The sequence below is a fragment of the Mirounga leonina genome, unplaced genomic scaffold, assembly GCF_011800145.1.
Source record: "Mirounga leonina isolate KUSES-001 unplaced genomic scaffold, KU_Mleo_1.0 Mir_91, whole genome shotgun sequence".
In the NCBI taxonomy this organism is placed as follows: Eukaryota; Metazoa; Chordata; class Mammalia; order Carnivora; family Phocidae; genus Mirounga; species Mirounga leonina.
Genome location: NW_023270839.1, coordinates 25,473,410 through 25,494,563, shown reverse-complemented (window position 1 = coordinate 25,494,563; position 21,154 = coordinate 25,473,410). Strand labels below are relative to the sequence as shown.

The 21,154-nt window shown below is 35.5% G+C and overlaps 2 protein-coding genes across 5 annotated transcripts in view; one reads left to right on the top strand and one right to left on the bottom strand.

Moving 5' to 3' along the window:
* FGF7 (fibroblast growth factor 7) overlaps window positions 1-9,508 on the bottom strand; it is a 52,401-nt gene extending 42,893 nt beyond the window's left edge. The window contains exons 1-2 of one of the 4 annotated variants that reach the window (XM_034994682.1): window positions 9,175-9,508; window positions 8,033-8,409 (exon numbers count right to left, since the gene is read on the bottom strand). In XM_034994682.1, the coding sequence (XP_034850573.1) occupies window positions 8,033-8,318 (286 nt within the window). In that variant the 5' untranslated portion in view covers window positions 8,319-8,409; window positions 9,175-9,508. Of the gene's footprint in view, window positions 1-8,032; window positions 8,589-9,174 lie in introns of all 4 variants that reach the window. The other 3 variants (XM_034994681.1, XM_034994685.1, XM_034994683.1) reach the window with 3 other exon arrangements.
* FAM227B (family with sequence similarity 227 member B) overlaps window positions 1-21,154 on the top strand; it is a 210,121-nt gene that overhangs the window by 126,090 nt on the left and 62,877 nt on the right. The window lies entirely within an intron of this gene.

Below are 21,154 nucleotides of genomic sequence, written 5' to 3'. Positions count from 1 at the left end.
AGCATATTGAAATATACCTCATTTGCCCTGTCTCATATTAACCATAAAAAATAAACTCAGTTTGCATATAGTCCTGATAAATAAAGATTATTGCAATTTTAGGTACAAATTTAACTAATAGATTCAAACCTCCTATTTGAGTATCATCTGCAATAATCTATTAGTATTTCAACCTCTCTGTACACTATTTAGTTTGGTTTTGTTTTGATCTCAGAAGTTCTCCCACTATTATCAGTCTATTGCATTCCATTGCCCTTATTCTTTAAGTGCATCAAAAAAGTTAATAGAGCCCTATTTTATGAGGATCCTTTGTGTTTAAATCCACCCTAAACTTAAAATGCAAAATCTGGGGTGCCTGACTGGCTCGGTTGGTGGAGAGTGCTACTCTTGATCTCAGGGTTGTGAATTGGAGCCCCAAATTGGGTGTAGAGATTACTTAAAAATAAAATCCTTAAAACAAATATAATGCAAAATCCATTTATTTTTATATAAAGTCCTTTTTTTCCTTTCCTCTCTTGCCTATTTCTTCACCTATTTACAAAGATGTTGCCAACCTATTTATTCTCAGAAGGACACTAGCTAATGGCTCTGACAAGTACTCATGCTCACTCTAGTAGAAGTGAGTCCATTCTTATGCAGGGAAGTTGACTGGAACAGAGAACCTCCAGAGCCAGTTCTCCGCCAATATACATCAAACGTTTTCCCTCTGAGAAAGATATTATCTGCCTGAAAGATTTTACCTGGACATGGATATTAGATCATTCTTTTCTCTGCTTCCTCACCCTAATCCCTTTGTCTTTATATATACTACAAAAACCCTTTGCACAACTAAGATAAATAGGTAAATTTGCTTTGCTAGCAAATTAGGGATGGCTTCTCTACCTAAGTCAGGTGCAGATATAATCTCAAATGTTAGTAGGTATGAATCTTGGTCAAGAAACAGTTAAATGTTCAGTGACTCTTTAATTTGGATTTCTGAACCATGTGAAAGGCAGAGGATTTTCATTTTCCAACCTATTTCGTGTGTAGAAAGACTGGATATGAACCTGGAGTGCATTATGCTAAGTGAAATAAGCCAGACACAGATGGACAAATACTACATGATGCCACTTATAGGAGGAATCTAAAACAGTCAAACTCGTAGAAGCAGAGAGTAGAATGGTGGTTACCAGGGGTTGGAGGGGGGAGGGAGAAATAGGGAGGTATTAGTCAAAGGGTACGAAGTTTCAACTATGCAAGGTGAATATGTCCTAGAGATATACTGTGCAGTGTAGGGCCTATAGTTTATACTGTTGCATGGTATATTTAAATATTTGCTAAAAAGGGGCGCCTGGGTGGCTCAGTTGGTTAAGCGACTACCTTCGGCTCAGGTCATGATCCTGGAGTCCCGGGATCGAGTCCCACATCAGGCTCCCTGCTCGGCGGGGAGTCTGCTTCTCCCTCTGACCCTCCCCCCTCTCATGTGCTCTCTCTCATTCTCTCTCTCTCAAGTAAATAAATAAAATAAAATTAAAAAAAAAAAAATAAATAAATATTTGCTTAAAGGATGGATCTTATGCTAAGTGTTCTTATCACGAAATAATAATAATAAATTAAAAGGCAGGAGGGAACTTGTGGAACTGATGGATATGTTTATGGCATAGATTATGGTGGTAGTTTCACAGATGTAGAAATTGGTCAATTTGTATACATTAAGTACAGATTTTTGTATGTGAACATACCTCAATAAAGTGTTTTGTTTTTTTTTAAAGAAAGATTGGATATGGTTCAGAAAAGGAAGGAATTCATATGGAAGCTCATTTCATTTAATGAGTTCTTGTTTCTCCATATTACTTAGATATGCACAATTCTTGCCTTTTCTTCTGTGTGCCATATGTGAAATTAAAATATAGAAAAGTATTGTATTCCAGTAGTGATGCAAAAGAAGTTACTGTACTACCAAAAGTTTTTGATACAGAGAAAGAAAGCTAGGATCCTTAGAAAAGAAAGAAAGCTTTGCTTTAATCCCAAATTTACAAAGAAAACCAACCTCTAACTTCATATCCTTTTCACTAATCTGGATAGACCCTCTAGGCTTGTGCTTCCCACCTCCCTGGGTTTTCAGACTTGAGGTTGTCTCTTTAAATCACTGCCTTGAACTCTGTGGGGTGGCCATAGGAGATGAGACCCTGATTTGGGGGCATCTGTATTCATAGTCATAAGTGGCTCACTTAAGTGCCAGGTAAGCTGGCACTGATGTCTGTACTCCAGGGGCCCTGCTGTAGCACCACTTGGAAGTGTCAGAAGAGATTCAGACCTGCCTGACATTGTGAGACTGTGGCACAGGACCTTCCCTGCAATGAACTCATTTGCCAAAGAAGCCTTCTTACATAGTAGCTACAGAGCTGTCATCACATGCATTTCCAGGCCAGTTCTCCAAATGTTGGAGCCACTGAGATTTGTCAGAGAGGTCAACTGGACCCAGAAGAACTTCCTCAATGCATAATTCGGAGTCATTCCTGATAAACCCATTTTGAAATCCTCCAGGGTATAAGTTAACTAAGGAGCTGTCTAAGGGCTCTGAAACATTCCTGGGACATGAGGGGATCCAGGCTGAAATAGAACCCTTGGTCCCATTGAATAATGGCTTTTAACATTTCTGCATAGTAAAATCACTAGAAAGTGTTAACGAACACTGATGCCTGAGTCTTCCCCACCTTCTCAGGATTCTGATTTAATTGGACTGTGGTTTCTCAATAATCGAATGTGATCCTCTAATGTGATCCAGTGGTTCTCAGTTTGGGCAGCATTTCAGAATTATCAGAGGAAATTTTTAAATTCCTGGTGCCCAGGCTGCACCTCATATCAATTTAATGAGAGTCTTTGTGGGTGGGACCAGGCATCAGTATTTTTTTGAAGTTCCCTAGCTGATTACAGTATTTAGCCAAGGCTGAGTAATAGGAAAACCTAGGAAAGGGAACCTGGCTGACTGAAAGCTGGCTTCTTGCATTCTCTCCAATTCACTTGGGTCTCTGAATGCTCTAAAACTGTAGGCTAAAGAGTTCTAATACAGCTGAGTCAAAAGGGAAAATATATGTTCAGATGCTCTGGATTGGTATAGAAAAGAAAGTCATGGTCAGTTCAGATGAGGATTTACAAAATAAATAAGAGATGCACCTGGGCAATAAATTATGTGTACTTTGTAAGTGCCAGACACTTGTATTAGCCAAAAAAAAAAAAAAAGAGGAAAACTATACAATGAAAAGTAATCTTTATTATTAGAATTCTCAAAGAATAGGTAATATTTCCAAATCTGCTCCCCAGCAATTTATCCGTCTTCCATAATTTAAAGCCTTGACAACTTACTTAAGGGAATGTAGGTCGCCAGTTCTACAGGATTGCATTTTGTCAGTAATGCTAGGATTTTGGTTCAATTCCATAGATATGTTTCTCATTGTCTCTTTTTTTAAGGTGGGGTTGCCCTGGTTTTCTTATTTTTGTTTTGATAATGTGAATTATTATTCTTTTATGTAACTTGCTAAGAGCTGTTTGGAGCATAAGCAAGTTTACCATCTCCATATTTAGAGGTGGTATGTATGTTTGCTAGCTACTAGCAGAGATTATTGCTGAGTAGGATCTTATCCAAAGAATTGTTGACAATTGGGTTGCTGAAGATTTTGTGGCCAAAGTCAAATCCCACAACACTGTGTTTATTTGCTTTTTGCCAATTGTTAGGCCATATCCCGTCACAGTCTAACAATCCAAAAAAGAATATTGCCAAATCATTGGCTAGTTTTCAGAATGGCTAACCCTTTTCTTGCTATGGGCCTTACAATGCTTAATTCTAATAAGTGAGGCATGCTTTTGCTTGAGTCAGTGGCTTATCACAATTAAGGATTTCTTCTTAAAGGAAATGGGTGATACTGACCATGGTTGGGAAGAGCAAAATTTTTTAGTAATTGGATCCCAAAAGCAAGAAAATCGTCTCGAGGGACTGAGTTCTTTGTTCCACATCTGTCTCTCAGGGCAGCTGTCAGTTGCCCAGCGCACTGCTGCCATCTCTCACTTGGCACCTCAATTCCCAGCTTAAACAGCAGTGTTATTTCTGTCAGGTGTGGAGTGATTGACTCTGTCTGTTGATGGAGTGCCTGGTCCAAAAATTATCTAAATTCACCCTCTCGCCCTTCCCCAAGGGGAGAGCTCTGATGACAACAGTGGAAGTGCTGACCATCCATTACCAATCCCTTTAAGATGTTATTAATGCTCTCCTTCTGCAGAGAACATGAATATTTATTTCATTTTAGAAGGGCATGTTATGCTTTTATTGCCCTTATTATTAGTTCAGGTTACGTTCCAGTTTTGTCACTCGCAAACCTACTGTAAGGCCAAATGTGGAACCACCAGAGAGGACAGGCTTTCTTGCCTCCCGGGTGAGAATAGTATGTAATCTGAGGACCAGTTCTTCAGTAACAGCTTCTCTTCCCTCAGTGTCAGTAATGTGGTCCAGCATCTCCTGGCCTCTTGTGAATTCCTACATTTACATAGTCGGGTCTTACATGTCTATTAGTACAAGTCTTATTTTTGTTGGGTTCCTTGGTGTGCTTTTTCTGCAATTTACTCATTCTAATCTAAATTTAAAATATTTCACAAGACAACACCATAATTAAGACGGAAGTGAAAACTAATGATGTAATGTATGGTGACTAACATAATAAAATAAAATTAAATTAATTTTAAAAAAAGACTGAAGTGAGGTCCTCACAACTCAGGATAGCTTAAGTAATTTTTTAATTCCCTAATGATATGAGACATGAGCTATCATATCCACCTCCCTACCACTCCCCTTCTCTTCCCCTAGGCCCTCCATCTATCTACCCCAGCCCAAGTTTCTGGAAACAGAATTATATATACAGATTTTTTACCTCTTCTACTCACTCCAGTCCATTATCTTAGCAATGTCTTATAAGTCACATTTTTCTAAAGAAGTTATCCTTCCGTTAGTAAGTAAGCAGTCCTTCAAAACCTATTCATTTCATCAGGTAACTTTTCCCTTCATTCAAAGCAAAGCCATAAGAATGGAGGGGGGACCTTCTCCTGGTAATGCAGAGAAAACTATGTCTCACACAAGCTAACATCTAACTTTTCATGCAAAATTTTATGATCTAAGACATTTAAATCTATACCATCTTAAAAGACCTCCAAAGAAAGGTGTTCAACAACCACTGAACACATTTAAGGCATCAGAATACTGAAAATGAAATGCAGAGTTTGATTCTGATCTGTCAAACTTCCTGAACTCTGCTGCATTTCACTCTAGTAGACAAATCAATAACCTTTTACTCTCATTTTAAAAATAGGAAGGAAATATCTTTTGTTCATTTGTTCATTCATTCAATTAATGATTGAGGAATGTAAATAGTTTTCATATTTATAATTTCAAGTTTTTTGTTCTTCTTTGACTTCTTAAACAAATTTTGTTGAGCACTTTCTTTGTACCTGGATATAGTAGCTTCAACTTCACATGTGTCAATTTGCACATTTTATGTGTGGGGCATTCACACTTAAAATTAGTAAGGGTGCCCCAGAAATAATAGGAAATGACTACCAGAATTCTCTTCTAATAAGTTATTCTCCATCATTTATTTTTCAATGAAGCATTTCCTTTTTATGTTAGGATTTCCTAATAGACAACTGTGAATTAGCTTCTTTTTAACTATGATGAAGCTTGACTGGCTCCTTCCTCAATAGGATAGCAACACACCCTGACAAGGGTTTTAGGGTTTACTTAAAGCATCCCATTGAAAGTTTCTCTTTCCAGGAGAATTCACCATATCAAGAAAGTATACTTATATATACAGTCTATGAAAAAAACTTATAGAAGTGAAAACTATTTATATAATATATATCCTGTTTTGAAGTACATTGCTATTGTGACATTCTGATGAATGATATAGAATGAATTTCTTTCTTTCTCTCTCTCTCTCTTTCGTTTTTACTGTAGAATTAGAGTAGAGGAGGAATGGTGTACCAAATTGGCTTTATGGTTACTCAAGGTTAATGCTAAATTGTGTTTCAAACTATAAAATAAGTTTGGCATCTTGTGTATGCTTACAAACACCTGAGTTTCATGGTTTCAAGAAATTTTAACACAAAATAAAACACATATGTGAATGTGTCCCAATTGTAGATATTTTCCATCCCAAATTATTATGCATACTGTTCATTTTCACCGGATTTTACATCTAATTTTTCACTTTTCATTATTTGACAGAAGCATTCAAAAGGAATTAGTTGGCATACAGAAGAATTCTACAGTGCTTAGGTTTGATAACCATATTGCTACAATTTCAAATTTGTTCTGACAGCTCATTTATCCTTGAGATAATATTCACCTATCTCATTTAAAGTATGTGGTATTATATAATGAGTACTTAGATTTGTTCACATTTATGTGTTATATTCTATGGATTAGAATAGAATAGACTGTAAGAACTAGAAGGTATATAGGAGATCATCTGTACATATCCCACATCTTGGAGATGAAAAAACCAAGAATTGGAAAGAATTAAAAATTGTTCCAGAATTATTCACAGACAGATATTAGACTTATGTGTCTTAACTTCCACCTGGGTTCTGTCTCCTCTACCAGGTTCCATTATCCATGATAAATCTCAATAATTTTTTAAAAAATTGATTATAATCCAAATTCTGTTGCTCACATAGGAGTGATTATCCACAAAACCTTCCTCCAAATAGTTACTTCTTTACCTAAACTTTAGTATAATCAGAACAATATTCTAAGACTAATATGATAATTTTATTAATAACAGTAATAATTAAACTATAGTTGTTAATAATCCATTAAGATGGCCTTCGCATTCTATGTCAATTATAGTTACAAAGAAGATCCTCTTATTTACATATTGGAAACATAATTCCCCAAATTCCCACTCATTGGTTCATTAATTAAGAAGCCTAAAAATCATTCATTAAACAAGCAACAAAAGTTTCAAGTACTCACTGCAAGCAAAATGTACTGCAAGTACTGAAGCAAATGTTTACACCATCAACCCCATGCCTTCTTTTTCAATTGACTTTAACATACTTAATATTATAAGATGATATAATAATATTGTTCAAGTGCTAGTAATACAAACAAAATTGATTTTCATTCAGGAATTTTAAATTCTTACTACCTATGCTGAGTATTTTACCCCATTAAATTTAAAACTATTGAAATTGTTTATTAATCATAACTGCTAAATAGTAAGTCCAACCCTGATATTTTAACATGAAAAAAAATAACTGATTTTTGGAGAAAATGTAAGGTACACTAACAGAATCATGGACATCTCTTCCAACTCACTTTTATTTCCTCCTTCACATTTACATTTCTCTTAAGGTAACATAAAACTATGGCATAGAAGATTTAAAGAAAATGTTAGGAAGAACCTATTTTTTGTTAGGTAAATAAACAATCTAATACAAACTCATTATGATGTGAACAGATGAGGATACCACAGGTTCCCTTCTATTTTATAACTGTACACAATTGCACAAGTCACTGAATGCATTTTTGAGCACAGATTAAGTATTTCACACCACAGAAATATTGTTTCAAAGAAAATCAAATTACTTTTTGAAATAAATTTTCTGTGCCTCATAATGAGTAGCTTTTGATGAGCATTTACCAAGTACTATTTTAGAGTTCCTAATGAGTTTTGCTAGAAGACAGTGAGTCCCATTTCAGTGTGAATAATATCATTTACATTTTGCTTAGCTTATAAGCATTTTGAGTTTAGGACATTGGGATTATATTTTCAAATTGGCTTGGGTTATCAGTTCCAACTATAATATTAGTAGATTTGACATGTTACAGTAGATATTTTTGGAAACATAATCCAATGATCCCAATTTAGAGAAATTAAAAGATGATGGTTAATTTTTTTTTCCAAAAAAAAGAAAGGAAACTAAGAAAGCCTGTCACTTGAAAAATGATTCTTTCACAGATTAAGGTTTATACGCAGTGCTATAAATAAAGGACATTACTTACTGTAACTGTTCTTCATCTCTTGGGTTCCTTTGACTTTGCCTCGTTTATCAATCCTCAGATACCACTGTGTTCGACAGAAGAGTCTTCTCACTCTTATATCCCCTCCTTCCATGTAATCATAACTTCTTGTATGTCGCTCAGGGCTGGAACAGTTCACATTTGTAGCCATTTGCTCTGGAGTCATGTCATTGCAAGCTAAAGATATAGTGCCCACTAGACAGATAATGTGAAAGCATGATCTGTAGAGCAAAGTTGGCAGGATCCATGTCAGTATCCATTTGCGCATTATAGTGTAGTACTCCGGGTGTTCATGAATAACATAATGAAAATTAAATCTTGAGTTGATTGTTGCTCCTAGGTCATTGACCTCTTCCTATCTGTGAATTGTAGATTGATTTAAGAAAGAGTAGTTGTTTTTATCCAAATTGTTATCCTTATCCTTTTAGTTCCTGATAACAATACAGGATTCCTCCTTAAATAACTCTCTGTTGGTATTTCCTTATAAAAACAGGTTGTAATAAGCTCAGTTGCTGCGACACTGTTTACTACTTGACTTCTGTTTGCAATGAGAGATTAAGAATAGGGAAGGGAGGGGAGGGGAAGATGAAAAATTGTATGTATAAATTTCAGTGGGTAAAGAGTATTATAACAACAGTGCAGTTTGTACTGTGAAGGCACATTTAAAACAGCCTTCACAGAGGATGTCAACATCTTCATCTCTCTCTATGTAGATTTATAAAAGTTATACATTACTAGAGACAAATCAGACTATGATTGTACCATTTATTCAGGTTGCTATTTGGTAAGAAACATTCGCAGTTAGAGCTACTGATTTAAATTAAGTCCTGAAATCACTATTAACAAAGTATAAATGCTTTCCCTAGATTTGTTTATTGTATGCTTTTATGTTTGTGGTTAATCAATTATTTTCTCCTGAACTACCCACATTTCTCAAGTTAAATGCCAGTATTGTCTGGAAAACGTCAACCTTATCTTTATGTAAGTTCTACAAGCATAATTACTATAGATAATTACATGGCTCAAAAGTCTGGTAACTTTACTTTTCTCCTCAGCACTAAAACCAGAGAAAGAAGTAAACTACCATTCAGCATTATTTTTAAAGACAAATAATAGTAACTTACTTGTTCTGTTGATAACAGCTGGATACACAAGAATTCCATGGCTGCTGTCTGCCTTGTGCAACTTGAGCCTCTCTACTGTAGCTACAAACTATTTTTCAGCTGAGAAATTCTCCAGCAGAATCATAATTGTTTCCATAAATCAACAGGCAAGAGGATTTTCTCTCTGTGTGAGCGCGTGTATGCTTGTGTGTGTGTGTGTGTGGAGCCTTTTTATTCAGGGCTTTTCGATAAATACCTTTGCTGACCTCATTGGAAGCAATTAAAACTTAACCAGTGAGCTGTTAGTTGAATACAACAGCAAGAATAAAGGAGGCTTATATAGTATTCATTCAATGGTCATGAGAGGGAGCTATGAACATGGTTTATGCCTAAATCTACCAGTGGGTACCTACTTTGTAGAAACAGATCTCTGATTCTGAAGCAGTTAAAAGGGGAAAGGGAATTTTTTACACCATCTTTACAACATCGGAGTTGTATATAAGTTTAAAAATATTCTTTTGAACATATATAAAAGGGATTTTTGCTAGTTAGAAAACCTTTTCCATAGCTTTATGATATGTGCATTTCTACTGTTACTTCTTTGCACTCAGAATTTTAGAACAAAACTAGCCTGTGTTAATTACATTACATTACATTACATTCACATCTTAGTGTTCTAAAGCACTATGTGGCCAAGTTAAGTGCGTATCTTTTCATACAGAGGTATTTTACCATGGTATATGAGTATAATTTTTAGATTTTATATTCCTAGACTGAAAGTGAGAAGACCTAGTTTCTTATTTGAGCTGAGCCACTAATTACCAGTATGACTTTGGGCGAGTCACTTGGCATTTCTGAGTCTCAGCTACTACATTTGTAAAATTAGTGCATTAGTCTAAATGATTCTATGGTGCCTTGTAGTTTTAAAATTCTGTGACTTTGACTTGTACTAACTACTAATATAAGGAAGAGATTGCATACTTTTAAAGATTATAATCCTTGAAAATTAAAAATAAAGAAAATGGTTTTACACTGGTTATCAGTGTTTGACTCTTGCCTCAATAAGAACATTAGCACAATAAATAAATGTTTATGTAAGGATGGAATTATAAGAGCTATAGTTAACGTAAATAAGAGAAAGCTATTGTAGTTTCCAACATGAGTTATTCTCTCCTTTACTTCCTATTCTGGCATTATATATATAGTAGTGTTCTAGTGTTTTATTAGATATTTGCTGCAAAATAATTGCATTATAAATCTAAATCAATATTTAGGAATGTTTTTTGAAATTCTCTTTCCCATGTTAATACCCCCAACACACACACACACACACACCACTTGAAATGCACTATTTTACCACCAGGTGGTGCATATAGACCAAATAGGAAAAGAAAATTAAGTCCTTTCACTCAGATTATAGTGTATGTGATTTCTATGCTTTTGGGGAACAGACTCAAGAACATGGAATAGTCTAAATGTACCGAGTTACTCTTTGGGCACCAGATTTTGAAATTTATAAGTTTACTAGAACAGAGGAGGGTGGGCCCTTGTCTAATTTCATCTGTTGAATAGGTCACTCTAAAATACTCTACCATGTATTTCTCCAAAAGGGAAAGAAAGTATGATGCTACTGTGTTCTGAATCATAGCCCTACAGGCAACAATAAGGAGCAGTGTCAGAACTCCTAGAACTTGGATATTCTCTCTAAAGAAGTGAAAATTATTAACAGTTCACATGTAAAGATATTCAAGAGCTACTAAATCCATATGTTCCACACTGACCATACAGATTTTAAACTAAGGAATCAATAGATTAAAAGTCAAAATTCACTAATTTAAATGCTCAAGACTTAAGAGAAATGGATACTTTGTTGATAAAGACTGCTAGAGCCTCCTTAAAATCTGCTCTATAGGGTTAACTGTAAAATTGGAAACAAAGCACAAAACTGTGATCTATTCACTTTAAGTTCATTAGATGCTATTGTACTCTGTGATTTGAAAATATAATCCCCATAATATTAACAAGTGGCTTCTCAACAAGGGAACTATATTTAAATCTTTTGATTATCAGGACGCCTGAGTGGCTCAATTGATTAAGCATCTGCCTTCGGCTCAGGTCATAATCCCGGAGTCCTGGGACCGAGTCCCATTTCCGAGTCCCACTTACGGCTCCTTGCTCAGCGGGGAGCCTGCTTCTCCCTCTGCCCCTCCCCCTGCTCATGCTCTCGCGCGCACTCTCTCTGACAAATAAATAAATAAAATCTTTTAAAGAAAAATTAAAAATAAATAAATAAATAAATAAATAAAACTAACTTTTGATTATCCGTTTTCCTAATGGAAAATAATTAATTCAAGATAGGCCCACAACCTGTTTCACTAACACCACAGCTGTAATGAAGACTTCATTTATGCCCTTATTATACTTATACTTTAAGAAGTATTCTCCAGAAACCAAGAGTATCTTTAGGTATCTCTAGATGGGGTAACACTCTGGGGTTTTTTAAAATTTTATTTTATTTAAATTCAATTAATTAACATATAATGTATTTTTAGTTTCAGAGGCAGAGCTCAGTGATTCATCAGTTGCATATAACACCCAGTGCTCATTACATCACATGCCCTCCTTTCTGCCCATCACCCAGTTACCCCATCCCCCCACCACCTCCACTCCAGCAACCCTCAGTTTGTATCCTGTAACTAAGAGTCTCTTGTGGTTTTTCTCCCTCTCTGATTTCATCTTATTTTATTTTTCCCTCCCTTCCCCTATGATCCTCTGTTTTGCCTCTTAAATTCCACATATGAGTGACATCAGATGATAATTGTCTTTCTCTGATTGACTTATTTCGCTTAGCATAATACCCTCTAGTTCCATCCACATCGTTGCATATGGTAAGATTTCATTTTTGAAGGCTGAGTAATATTCCATTGTATATAGATACCACATCTTCTTTATCCATTCATCTGTTGATGGACATCTGGGTTCTTTCCATAATTTGGCTATTGTGGACATTGCTGCTATAAACATTGGGGTACAGGTGCCCTTTTGGATCACTATGTTTGTATCCTTTGGGTAAATACCTACTAGTGCAATTGCTGGGTCATAGGGTAGTTTTTTTAAGGAACCTCCATACTGTTTTCCAGAGTGGCTGTACCAGCTTGCATTCCCACCAGCAGTATAAGAGGGTTCCCTGTTTTCCGCATCTTCACCAACATTTGTTTTTTCCTGACTTGTTAATTTTAACCATTCTGACTGCTGTGAGTTGGTATCTCATTGTGGTTTTTATTTGTAGTTCCCTGATACTGAGTGATGTTGAGCATTTTTTCATGTGTCTGTTGGCCATCTGGATGTCTTCTTTGGAGAAATGTTTGTTCATGTCTTCTGTCCATTTTTCATCTTATGAGAGAAAGTCACCATCAGGAAGTACTATATAGAAAAGTTACATGGTGCTATGAGTGTCCACAACAGGTGGCAGTAGGGAAACTTTCCCTGCAGTAATGCCAGTAAAGCTGCAATTTAAAGGGTGAGTGGGAATTAAGCAGGTGAACAGGTACCTATAAATGTACAAAGACCCTGTATTTAAAGAGAACATGTTTTTTCAATGATGAAACACCAGTATGGTTTTATTAAAGGGAATGAAAAGGACTGCGGTGCATGGAGAGGCGGGAGAGGAAGGCAGGATCCTGTTGTGCTATGTTAGGGAGTCTGATCTTCACCCTAAAAGCAATAAGAAGCTATTAGAGTATGTTAAGCAAAAGGGTGCATGATCAGGAATAAGTTTATGTAATATTAAATTATGTTCATTTATCTTGTTTTTTCTATTCTTCATATTTTCAAAAAGATAGCCAAACTTTGTAATTGGAAAGGAAAGATGGGGGAGGAAAAATGTCACATACACTTCCTGAGTTGTATAAAGCCTGAATCCACCTCACAGTATTGTGCTAAGTACTGTGAAAGGAGCATAGAGAAGTCTACTTGGGGAGCCAAGCTCCTATATTTCTGGAAACACTGTAGCACACAAGCAGAAGCAGCAAACTCCAGAGAGTAAGGACTGCCTCATGTGTCTAAACAGATGGGGCCCTAAGCACCCCTCAAAGATTTCCCTTGTTTCGAAAAGAAATCTCAAAGCAGCAGGAGGCCCATACCTGAAGGAACTGTGTGAGCAGAGTCAGGGAACACCCAGAAGGAACAAGAGTAGACAAATGACTCAAAAACCAGAGGGCTTTGCCTTGTCTCTGAATCCTACCCCATCTTGAGGCAGAAGAGGGTAACCCAGGAACAATGGAGGTTAAGTTTTTTACCAACCTGGGGGGTAACATTCTCAAAGTTGAAACAAGGTTGATTTATAAACATAATTTATATGTTATTTCTTGCATATTTGAGATTATGGTACAAGACCTACTTCTACTATATTCCCACAGCTAGTACACACTATGGATTTATCTTCATCTTTTCTGTCAGTCTCTTCCATAATTTTTTTTTCCATTCCATAAATTTAGCCCCAACTTTGGATTATGCCATACAACCAATATTACTTACTTCCTTGATCTACTCACTAAACAAATATTTATCAAATAGCTACTTGGTACCAGATGTTGTCCTAGAGTTTTGGAGATACAATGGTGAATACTCTGGAAGGAATATTCCAGGAGAATACTCTGACCTTACAGAGTATGCATTCCAGTGAGGGAACAAACATAAACACATAAATCTGTGGTGTAAATTGGGGGTGGATATTAGGATGCAAAGAAGATATTCAAGGAGATAGGGGTAAATGAGTAGAGGGACCTACTTTAAGTAGAAAAGTCCTGTCTGGGGAGGTAAATTTTAAGCTTCCTGGAACTTCGAAGAACTGAAAGAAAGCCAATGTATATGAAGTCCATGAGCAATGGGGAGAATAGTGAGATACAAATGAAACTGAAAAAGTAGGCAGAGGCCAGATCCTAAAGAACTTTGAAGGTCATGGTAATAGGAGTTTTGGGTTATTCTAAGTGTAATAGGAAGTTGAAGTATAGGTGTGTCTGCTCCAAACCTGATGGACCTGGGCAAAGACAGTGGTTTAAACTCGGGAGTAAAATCTCAAAAGTAAATGAGCAAGGCTGGGGTCCCTATAAATCCTCAGTCATGTAAACTTTGTGGTTATTCTTGGCATAATGCCCTAACATTTTAAAACTAATTGTATATAAGGTACAGAGTCTGAGTCATATGTTCAAAATTGTGGTGTGCCTATGACTCAACCATATAAATATCTCAGTTTACAAATGTAACTTGACTTTTTGTGTCTTTGTCTATAAAAGTTTGTTTTATTTAATTTAATATTTATAAAAAGTTCTCTGAAATGCTAATCTAAAGTTAAAGTTCTTCAAAATATATTATTACTTTTCTGAATTACAATGCAAGTTTAGACCTAGAGCAAGATCTCTAGAGTTATTAGTTCTTTATTTTTTCAATTTGGAAATTTCTATATAGAAGTTATATTATGCAGTTCACTCTTAATTGGCTTGACTCCACTTAAATTAATGCTTAACTTTACAAAGAATCTGTCTCCTTGATTCAGTGCTATACATTAGTGCCTACTTTTAAAATAGTGCCACTCTAACAGTTGAAAAGCATTATAATGGGTAGGGAGAGAATTTTGCTTCACCCCTAGGAGAATATCATGAAAAACAACAAAGACCCTGTGCAATTAGGGTTATTACATTCTTTGCTTTAAGTTGTCATTCTTTGGCTCCATATTCATTGTCTACATAGCAAGGCAGCAAAATATGGGGTAAAACTAGCAACAAAAATTTTTAAAAATATTTCATAAATGTCATTGTGTTAATAACAAAGTTGGTTTATTTTTTTAATTCATTAGCTTTAAAACCAGTACTTTTTAGCAGCAAATGAACTTTTTTTTTTTTAAGATTTATTTATTTATTTGAGAGAGAGAGTGCGCACACATGGTGAGAGTGGAGGGGGAGAGACAGAGGGAGAAGGAGAGAGAAACTCAAGCAAACTCCTAGCTGAGTGATCAATATCTTGACCATGAGATCACAACCTGAGCTAAAACCAAAAGTCGGCCACCCAACTGACTTTGCCACCCAGGCACCCCAACAGCAGATGAACTTTTCAAAAGTAGCGGAAGGAGGCAGAATAAAGATAATTATGATAGCAAAGAAAGAGAAGACTGTTAATGGAGTTCAACAATTTTAGTATAAAGATACATCCATGAAAAGCCAGGTATCCATTAAATTATAGGTTCTTATAAACCTGTAGCTAACAAAATAACTCATGCATAAGAGAAAGGGCATTAATACTTCTCCTTAGGCTTCTCTTCAAGCTAAACATTCTTGCTATCTTTAAATATTACTCAAGTTTTCCTCTTGATGGTATTTAATATTAATTTAGTCATACTTAGTCCTCCTTCTTCATCTAATCAATTCCAAAAGTTATCAATTCTACCACCACAACTTCTTCCACACCTGTTTCTATCAGTTATCACCTTCATATCCTAAGGCAAGTAATTGTTTTTTCTCATGTCAACTCTATTTCTAAGTCACCTCCTTGCATCTCCTCCTTCCGACCTCCAACCCATTTTATGCATTGCTATCAGGTTAATCTTTCTAAAGCACAGTTGTAATCATGTTATTTTTCTGCACAAAAGTCCTCAGTAACACCCCCATTTTTCCTGAATAAAACTGTAGTCTTCTTTTTCTCATATAAAATCTTCTGTTCCCAACATCCTCTGTGGTCCTCAATATTTCTCAAACACTACTCTCTCACTAGATTTGGGGTGAAGGGAGATACACTTCCTCCCCACTTCTCTTCTTGGTAGGGAAAGGGACTAACAGAGAAGAAATCCTCCTCAATCATAGGGGAAGAGAGGGAAAAAATGAAACAAGAAGAAACCAATCTGAGAGACAAGAAGGAGTCAAGATTCAATTCCAGATATCTGACATTTGCAACAGGATAAATAGTAGTGCCGTTTTGCATAGCTAAGGAAGCTTGGGAGAGCAGTGGATGGGAAAATCAGGCAGTTGGAAAGTCTATCTAAGAGGAATGGTATAAACCAAAACTCTACTCAGTCTGGATCAGAGCGATCTGCACCTCTTACTCCCTTGCAATGAGAACCAGTAAGCATCTTGCAAATCAGTTACCACAAAAATGTGGAAGTAGAAACAGAATCTCTTTTTAAGGAACTCTGGTGCGAAAAGAAAGTTTTTCTCATGGCAGTATTAAGTATTTTGACAAAAATGTTAAGGGCCATCCTCCCTCATTTTTCTAATTATGAATGTCTCTGACACTCAAAATGTCATAGGCCCCATGAAGTGATCAGAACTCAAGCTATGTTATTGTAAAAGCCTAAAACAGTTTTATTCTTTGATTTCAGCCATAAGTGGGTTTTAAATTTGTCAAAATGTAGGTTAGGGTACAGTGTTCAGTCAATTCTGGTGACACTGAGAAAGAAGTTTCTTAATAACAATGTTGGCATTTTAAAAAAAATTAATACTTAGTACCTCTTTGATTATTTTACTTAAAAGAAAATTGCTTCTATAGTCTATATTTCCTTCTGTAGAAAAAAATATGCTAATAGAGGAATGTTGGAGTGGAGTAGTTCACATCAGCATGTAGATTACACAACAAAAAGAATATGTTAAAAACTAAAATTTTGCCTAATGGCAAGAAAATAGGTTAATTTGGGGGTTGGGGGCAAAAGGACAACTATATCATTCATTTGATAGTGCCAAAAGAACAATAAAACAAGACTGATTTCTTTCTAATAGAATTTTTTGGCTACACATGATTATAGCTTTGGTTTCCTAGCCTAAGTAGCTTGGAAGTTGGAAACATTGTATCATGAATTTAGAAAGGTGCTAAATTAGTGAAAATCCAAATTATAGCATACTTTAAAAGCAATACTGTTTATTAATGCCAAGTACCATATTTGTAATAAATAAAACTGTTACCTAGTTTAATTTTATCCATAAGACAAATACGGAAATAGCTTATCAGCTTCTGTAAATGTGGATATGAAAGTACTGAAAATTGCTTTCTCTCTTAAATGTTTTTAAATTTCCTGTGATAACTGATTTATCATATTAATTTGCACTATCCGGGAAATTTCTGCAAAGCAAAAAGATAAATTTCAATCCAAACTCAATTTGAATGCTAGCAAATTTTGAATTTAGGGACTCTAAATGAATGAAGTTTTACTATATTTTAAAGTATGTTGGGGTGCCTGGCTGGCTCAGTTGGTGGAGTGTGTGACTCTTGATCTTGGGGTTGTGGGTTCAAGCTCCACATTGGGAGTAGAGATTATTTGGAAATAAAATCTTAAAAAAATAATAAAGTATTCTAAGATAGGATGCTTTATTAGGATAACATTCACTTTATTATTTTTCCCTTCAATAAATAGAATTAAAAGAGGATAATTCTAGTTCTTAGTACAACTAAAGGGCTAATTAAAGACAAGTCATAAGTGGTAATGAAATTATTTATGATGTACTCCTCCCTTCCCTCCCTTCATGCCTTCCATTTCATTTTATTCCACTCAGAATGTTGACATATTATGGTAATAAGGATACTTTATTCCTAACATAATCAAATATAAAACCAAGAAGCAAACTCAAAAGCATCAGAAACATTATTGTTCTTTTTACCCCTTGAAAAGGAAGATAAAGGATAAAAAAAAAATTCTGGATTATTTTACTATAACCAGATCATGTCATATTTTAAGCTTAAAGGGGGATTTTTTTTTTTTCTTTCCACAATGGTCCTCATCTCATTAGTACTTATTCCCTTTAGACTGAGAGACCATCTTGTCCTGCTTTTTACTTTCTTAGTTTACAGTTGAAATTAAATTATGCTATTTCCTTGGTGATACCACATGCTTACAGAGATTTCAAATTTCTTGGTAGTGTTTTAAATTCTGAAACTGTTTCTTAACCTATTTGTCCTCCTCCCATTTCTCTCTGCATTTTTCTTCTCCATATTTTTTAAAGATTTTATTTATTTATTTATTTATTTATTTGAGAGAGAGTGAGAGAGCACGGAGTGGGGGGAGAGAGAAGCAGACTCCCCACTGAGCTGGGAGCCCGATGTGAGGCTGAATTCCAGGACCCTGGGATCATGACCTGAGCAAGAGGTAGATGCTTAACCAACTAAGCCACCCAGGTGCCCCTTTCCTCCACACTTTTTATTCTCTTTTCCTCTCTCTTTCTGTCTCTTGCTCTTTCTCTTTCTCACTCATAAATGCACACATGTACACTTTTTCTGTCATACTTATGCTTCAAGTTTCTGGAAACCTCCTTAGGTCATTCTTATATTAATATTCTACTTGTTTATCTTTTTTTTTTTTTTTTTTCAGTAAAGTCCTGAAAAACACATCTGGTTTCTATTCTAATCATACTCCTCTGAGAATAACTTCATATTATGGAAGTCAAACAATTCTCAAATAATAACCCATAATGATGCAACCTCTGGTGATTTAAACCTTTATCCAATAATTTTAAAAGAGCCATTTGAGTCTTATTTGCAGGCTTTTTGTTTTTTCCAGGTAAAGTTTATGGAGGTAGGGTTTGTATGGGCAATCATTTAAAGCAAATTAATATTTGGAAATGTAGTTTTTCAGAAGAGAAATCTCAGAAACTGAACATAGAAAATGATTCACTCTTCTTATTAGCAATTCACTTTAAAGAGTCCACAGTTAATGACACATATAAAGTGTCATGGGATTGAGAAGATAGCACAATTTGTATATTAGTTACCAGCATTACTCCCCATGTTCTCTGCTCTCTGTTCTGTGCTCCTTTCTAAGTTCAATGTTGCTGAGCACTTCACAATCCCACTTACCCCTTCAGTGACCCTATGACATTGGTGTTCACTGTCCATTTTATAGCTGAAGACACAGGTTCAAAGTCACATTGTTAGAAAGGAACTGTTGCAGGTCTGTGTTATTTATCCCCTTGTTACTCAAAAGACAATTCCACAGACTAGTAGCATCACCAATACCTGTGATGTTGTTAGGCCCCAGACCTAATAAAGTAAAAACCGAATTTTAAAAAGATTCCCAGGTTTGTTTTTAACCTTACTTTTTGTATATATATAAGTTTTTCTTTCTTTAAATTTTGGGATACAGTTTCTTCTAACAGACCAAAATATACCCTAAATATAGTGTATGACATTGTCCTAGTCCCCCGCCTGATCACATTCCTTTTTTTTTTAATTTTTTTAAATTTTTCTCAACCAACTTCTTATATTATCAATTCCTTTTTTAAAAAATCTTTTTTACTTTTCATCTTTACACTCATATTCCATCCCTTTGTCGCATTTACCCTTATTTTTGTATATATATGTTTTTCTTTCTTTAAAATTTTGGGAGGGAGTTTCTTGCCTCCCAGAATCTAGTGTGTGGCCCTGTTATTTTCACCAGCCTGCTCATATTCTTTTTTTTTTTTCCCCTTTCATTTCCCCCCGGTTCGGGGTCTCTTCTGATTTGCCTAGTGTATATTTTTCTGGGGTTGTTGTTACCCTTTTAGCATTTTTTTAGCATTTTGTTCCCTCATTCATCTATTCTCCTCTGGACAAAATGACAAGATGGAAAAACTCACCTCAAAAAAAAGAACAAGATGCTGTACCGACTGCCAAGGACCTAATCAATACAGACATTAATAAGATGTCAGAACTAGAGTTCAGAATGACGTTTATAAAGATACTAGCTGGGCTTGAAAAAAGCATAGAATATACTAGAGAATCCCTTTCTGGAGAAATAAAAGAACTAAAATCTAACCAAGTCGAAATCAAAAAGGCTATTAATGAGGTACAATTAAAAATGGAGGCTCTAACTGCTAGCATAAAAGAGGCAGAAGAGAGAATTAGTGATATAGAAGACCAAATGATGGAGAATAAAGAAGCTGAGAAAAAGAGAGATAAACAACTACTGGATCACGAGGGGAGAATTTGAGAGATAAGTGATACCATAAAGCAAAACAACATTAGAATAATTGGGATCCCAGAAGAAGAAGAAAGAGAGAGAGGGGCAGAAGGTATATTGGAGCAAATTATAGCAGAGAACTTTGCTAATTTGGGGAAGGAAACAGGCATGAAAATCCAGGAGGCACAGAGAACCCCTCTCAAAATCAATAAAAATAGGTCAACACCCCAACATCTAATAGTAAAACTTACAAGTCTCAGAGACAAAGAGAAAATCCTGAAAGCAGCTCTGGACAAAAGGTCTGTATCCTACAACGGTAGAAACATTAGATTGGCAGCAGACCTATCCACAGAGATCTGGCAGGCCAGAAAACACTGGCATGATATATTCAGAGCACTAAATGACAAAAATATGCAGCCGAGAATACTATATCCAGCTAGTCTGTCATTGAAAATAGAGGGAGAGATAAAAAGCTTCCGGGACAAACAAAAACTAAAAGAATTTGCAAACACCAAACCAGTCCTATAAGAAATATTGAAAGGGATCCTCTAAGCAAAGAAAGAGCCTAAGAGTAACATAGACCAGAAAGGAACACAGACAATATACAGTAACAGTCACCTTGCAGGCAATACAATGGCAGTAAATTCATATCTTTCAATAGTCACCCTGAATGTAAATGGGCTAAATGCCCCAATCAAAAGACACAGGATATCAGATTGGATAAAAAAAAACAAGACCTATCAATGTGCTGTCTGTAAGAGACTCATTTTAGACCCAAAGACACCACCAGGTTTAAAGTGAAGGGTTGGAAAACGATTTACCATGCTAATGGACACCAAAAGAAAGCTGGGGTGGCAATCCTTATATCAGACAAATTAGATTTTAAACGAAAGACTATAATAAGAGATGATAAAGAACACTACATCATACTTAAAGGGTCTATCCAACAAGAAAATCTAACAATTTTAAATATCTGTGCCTCTAACATGGGAGCAGCCAGTTATATAAGCCAATTAATAAAAAAATCAAAGAAACACATTGATAATAATACAATAATAGTAGGGGACTTTTACACCCTCCTCACTGAAA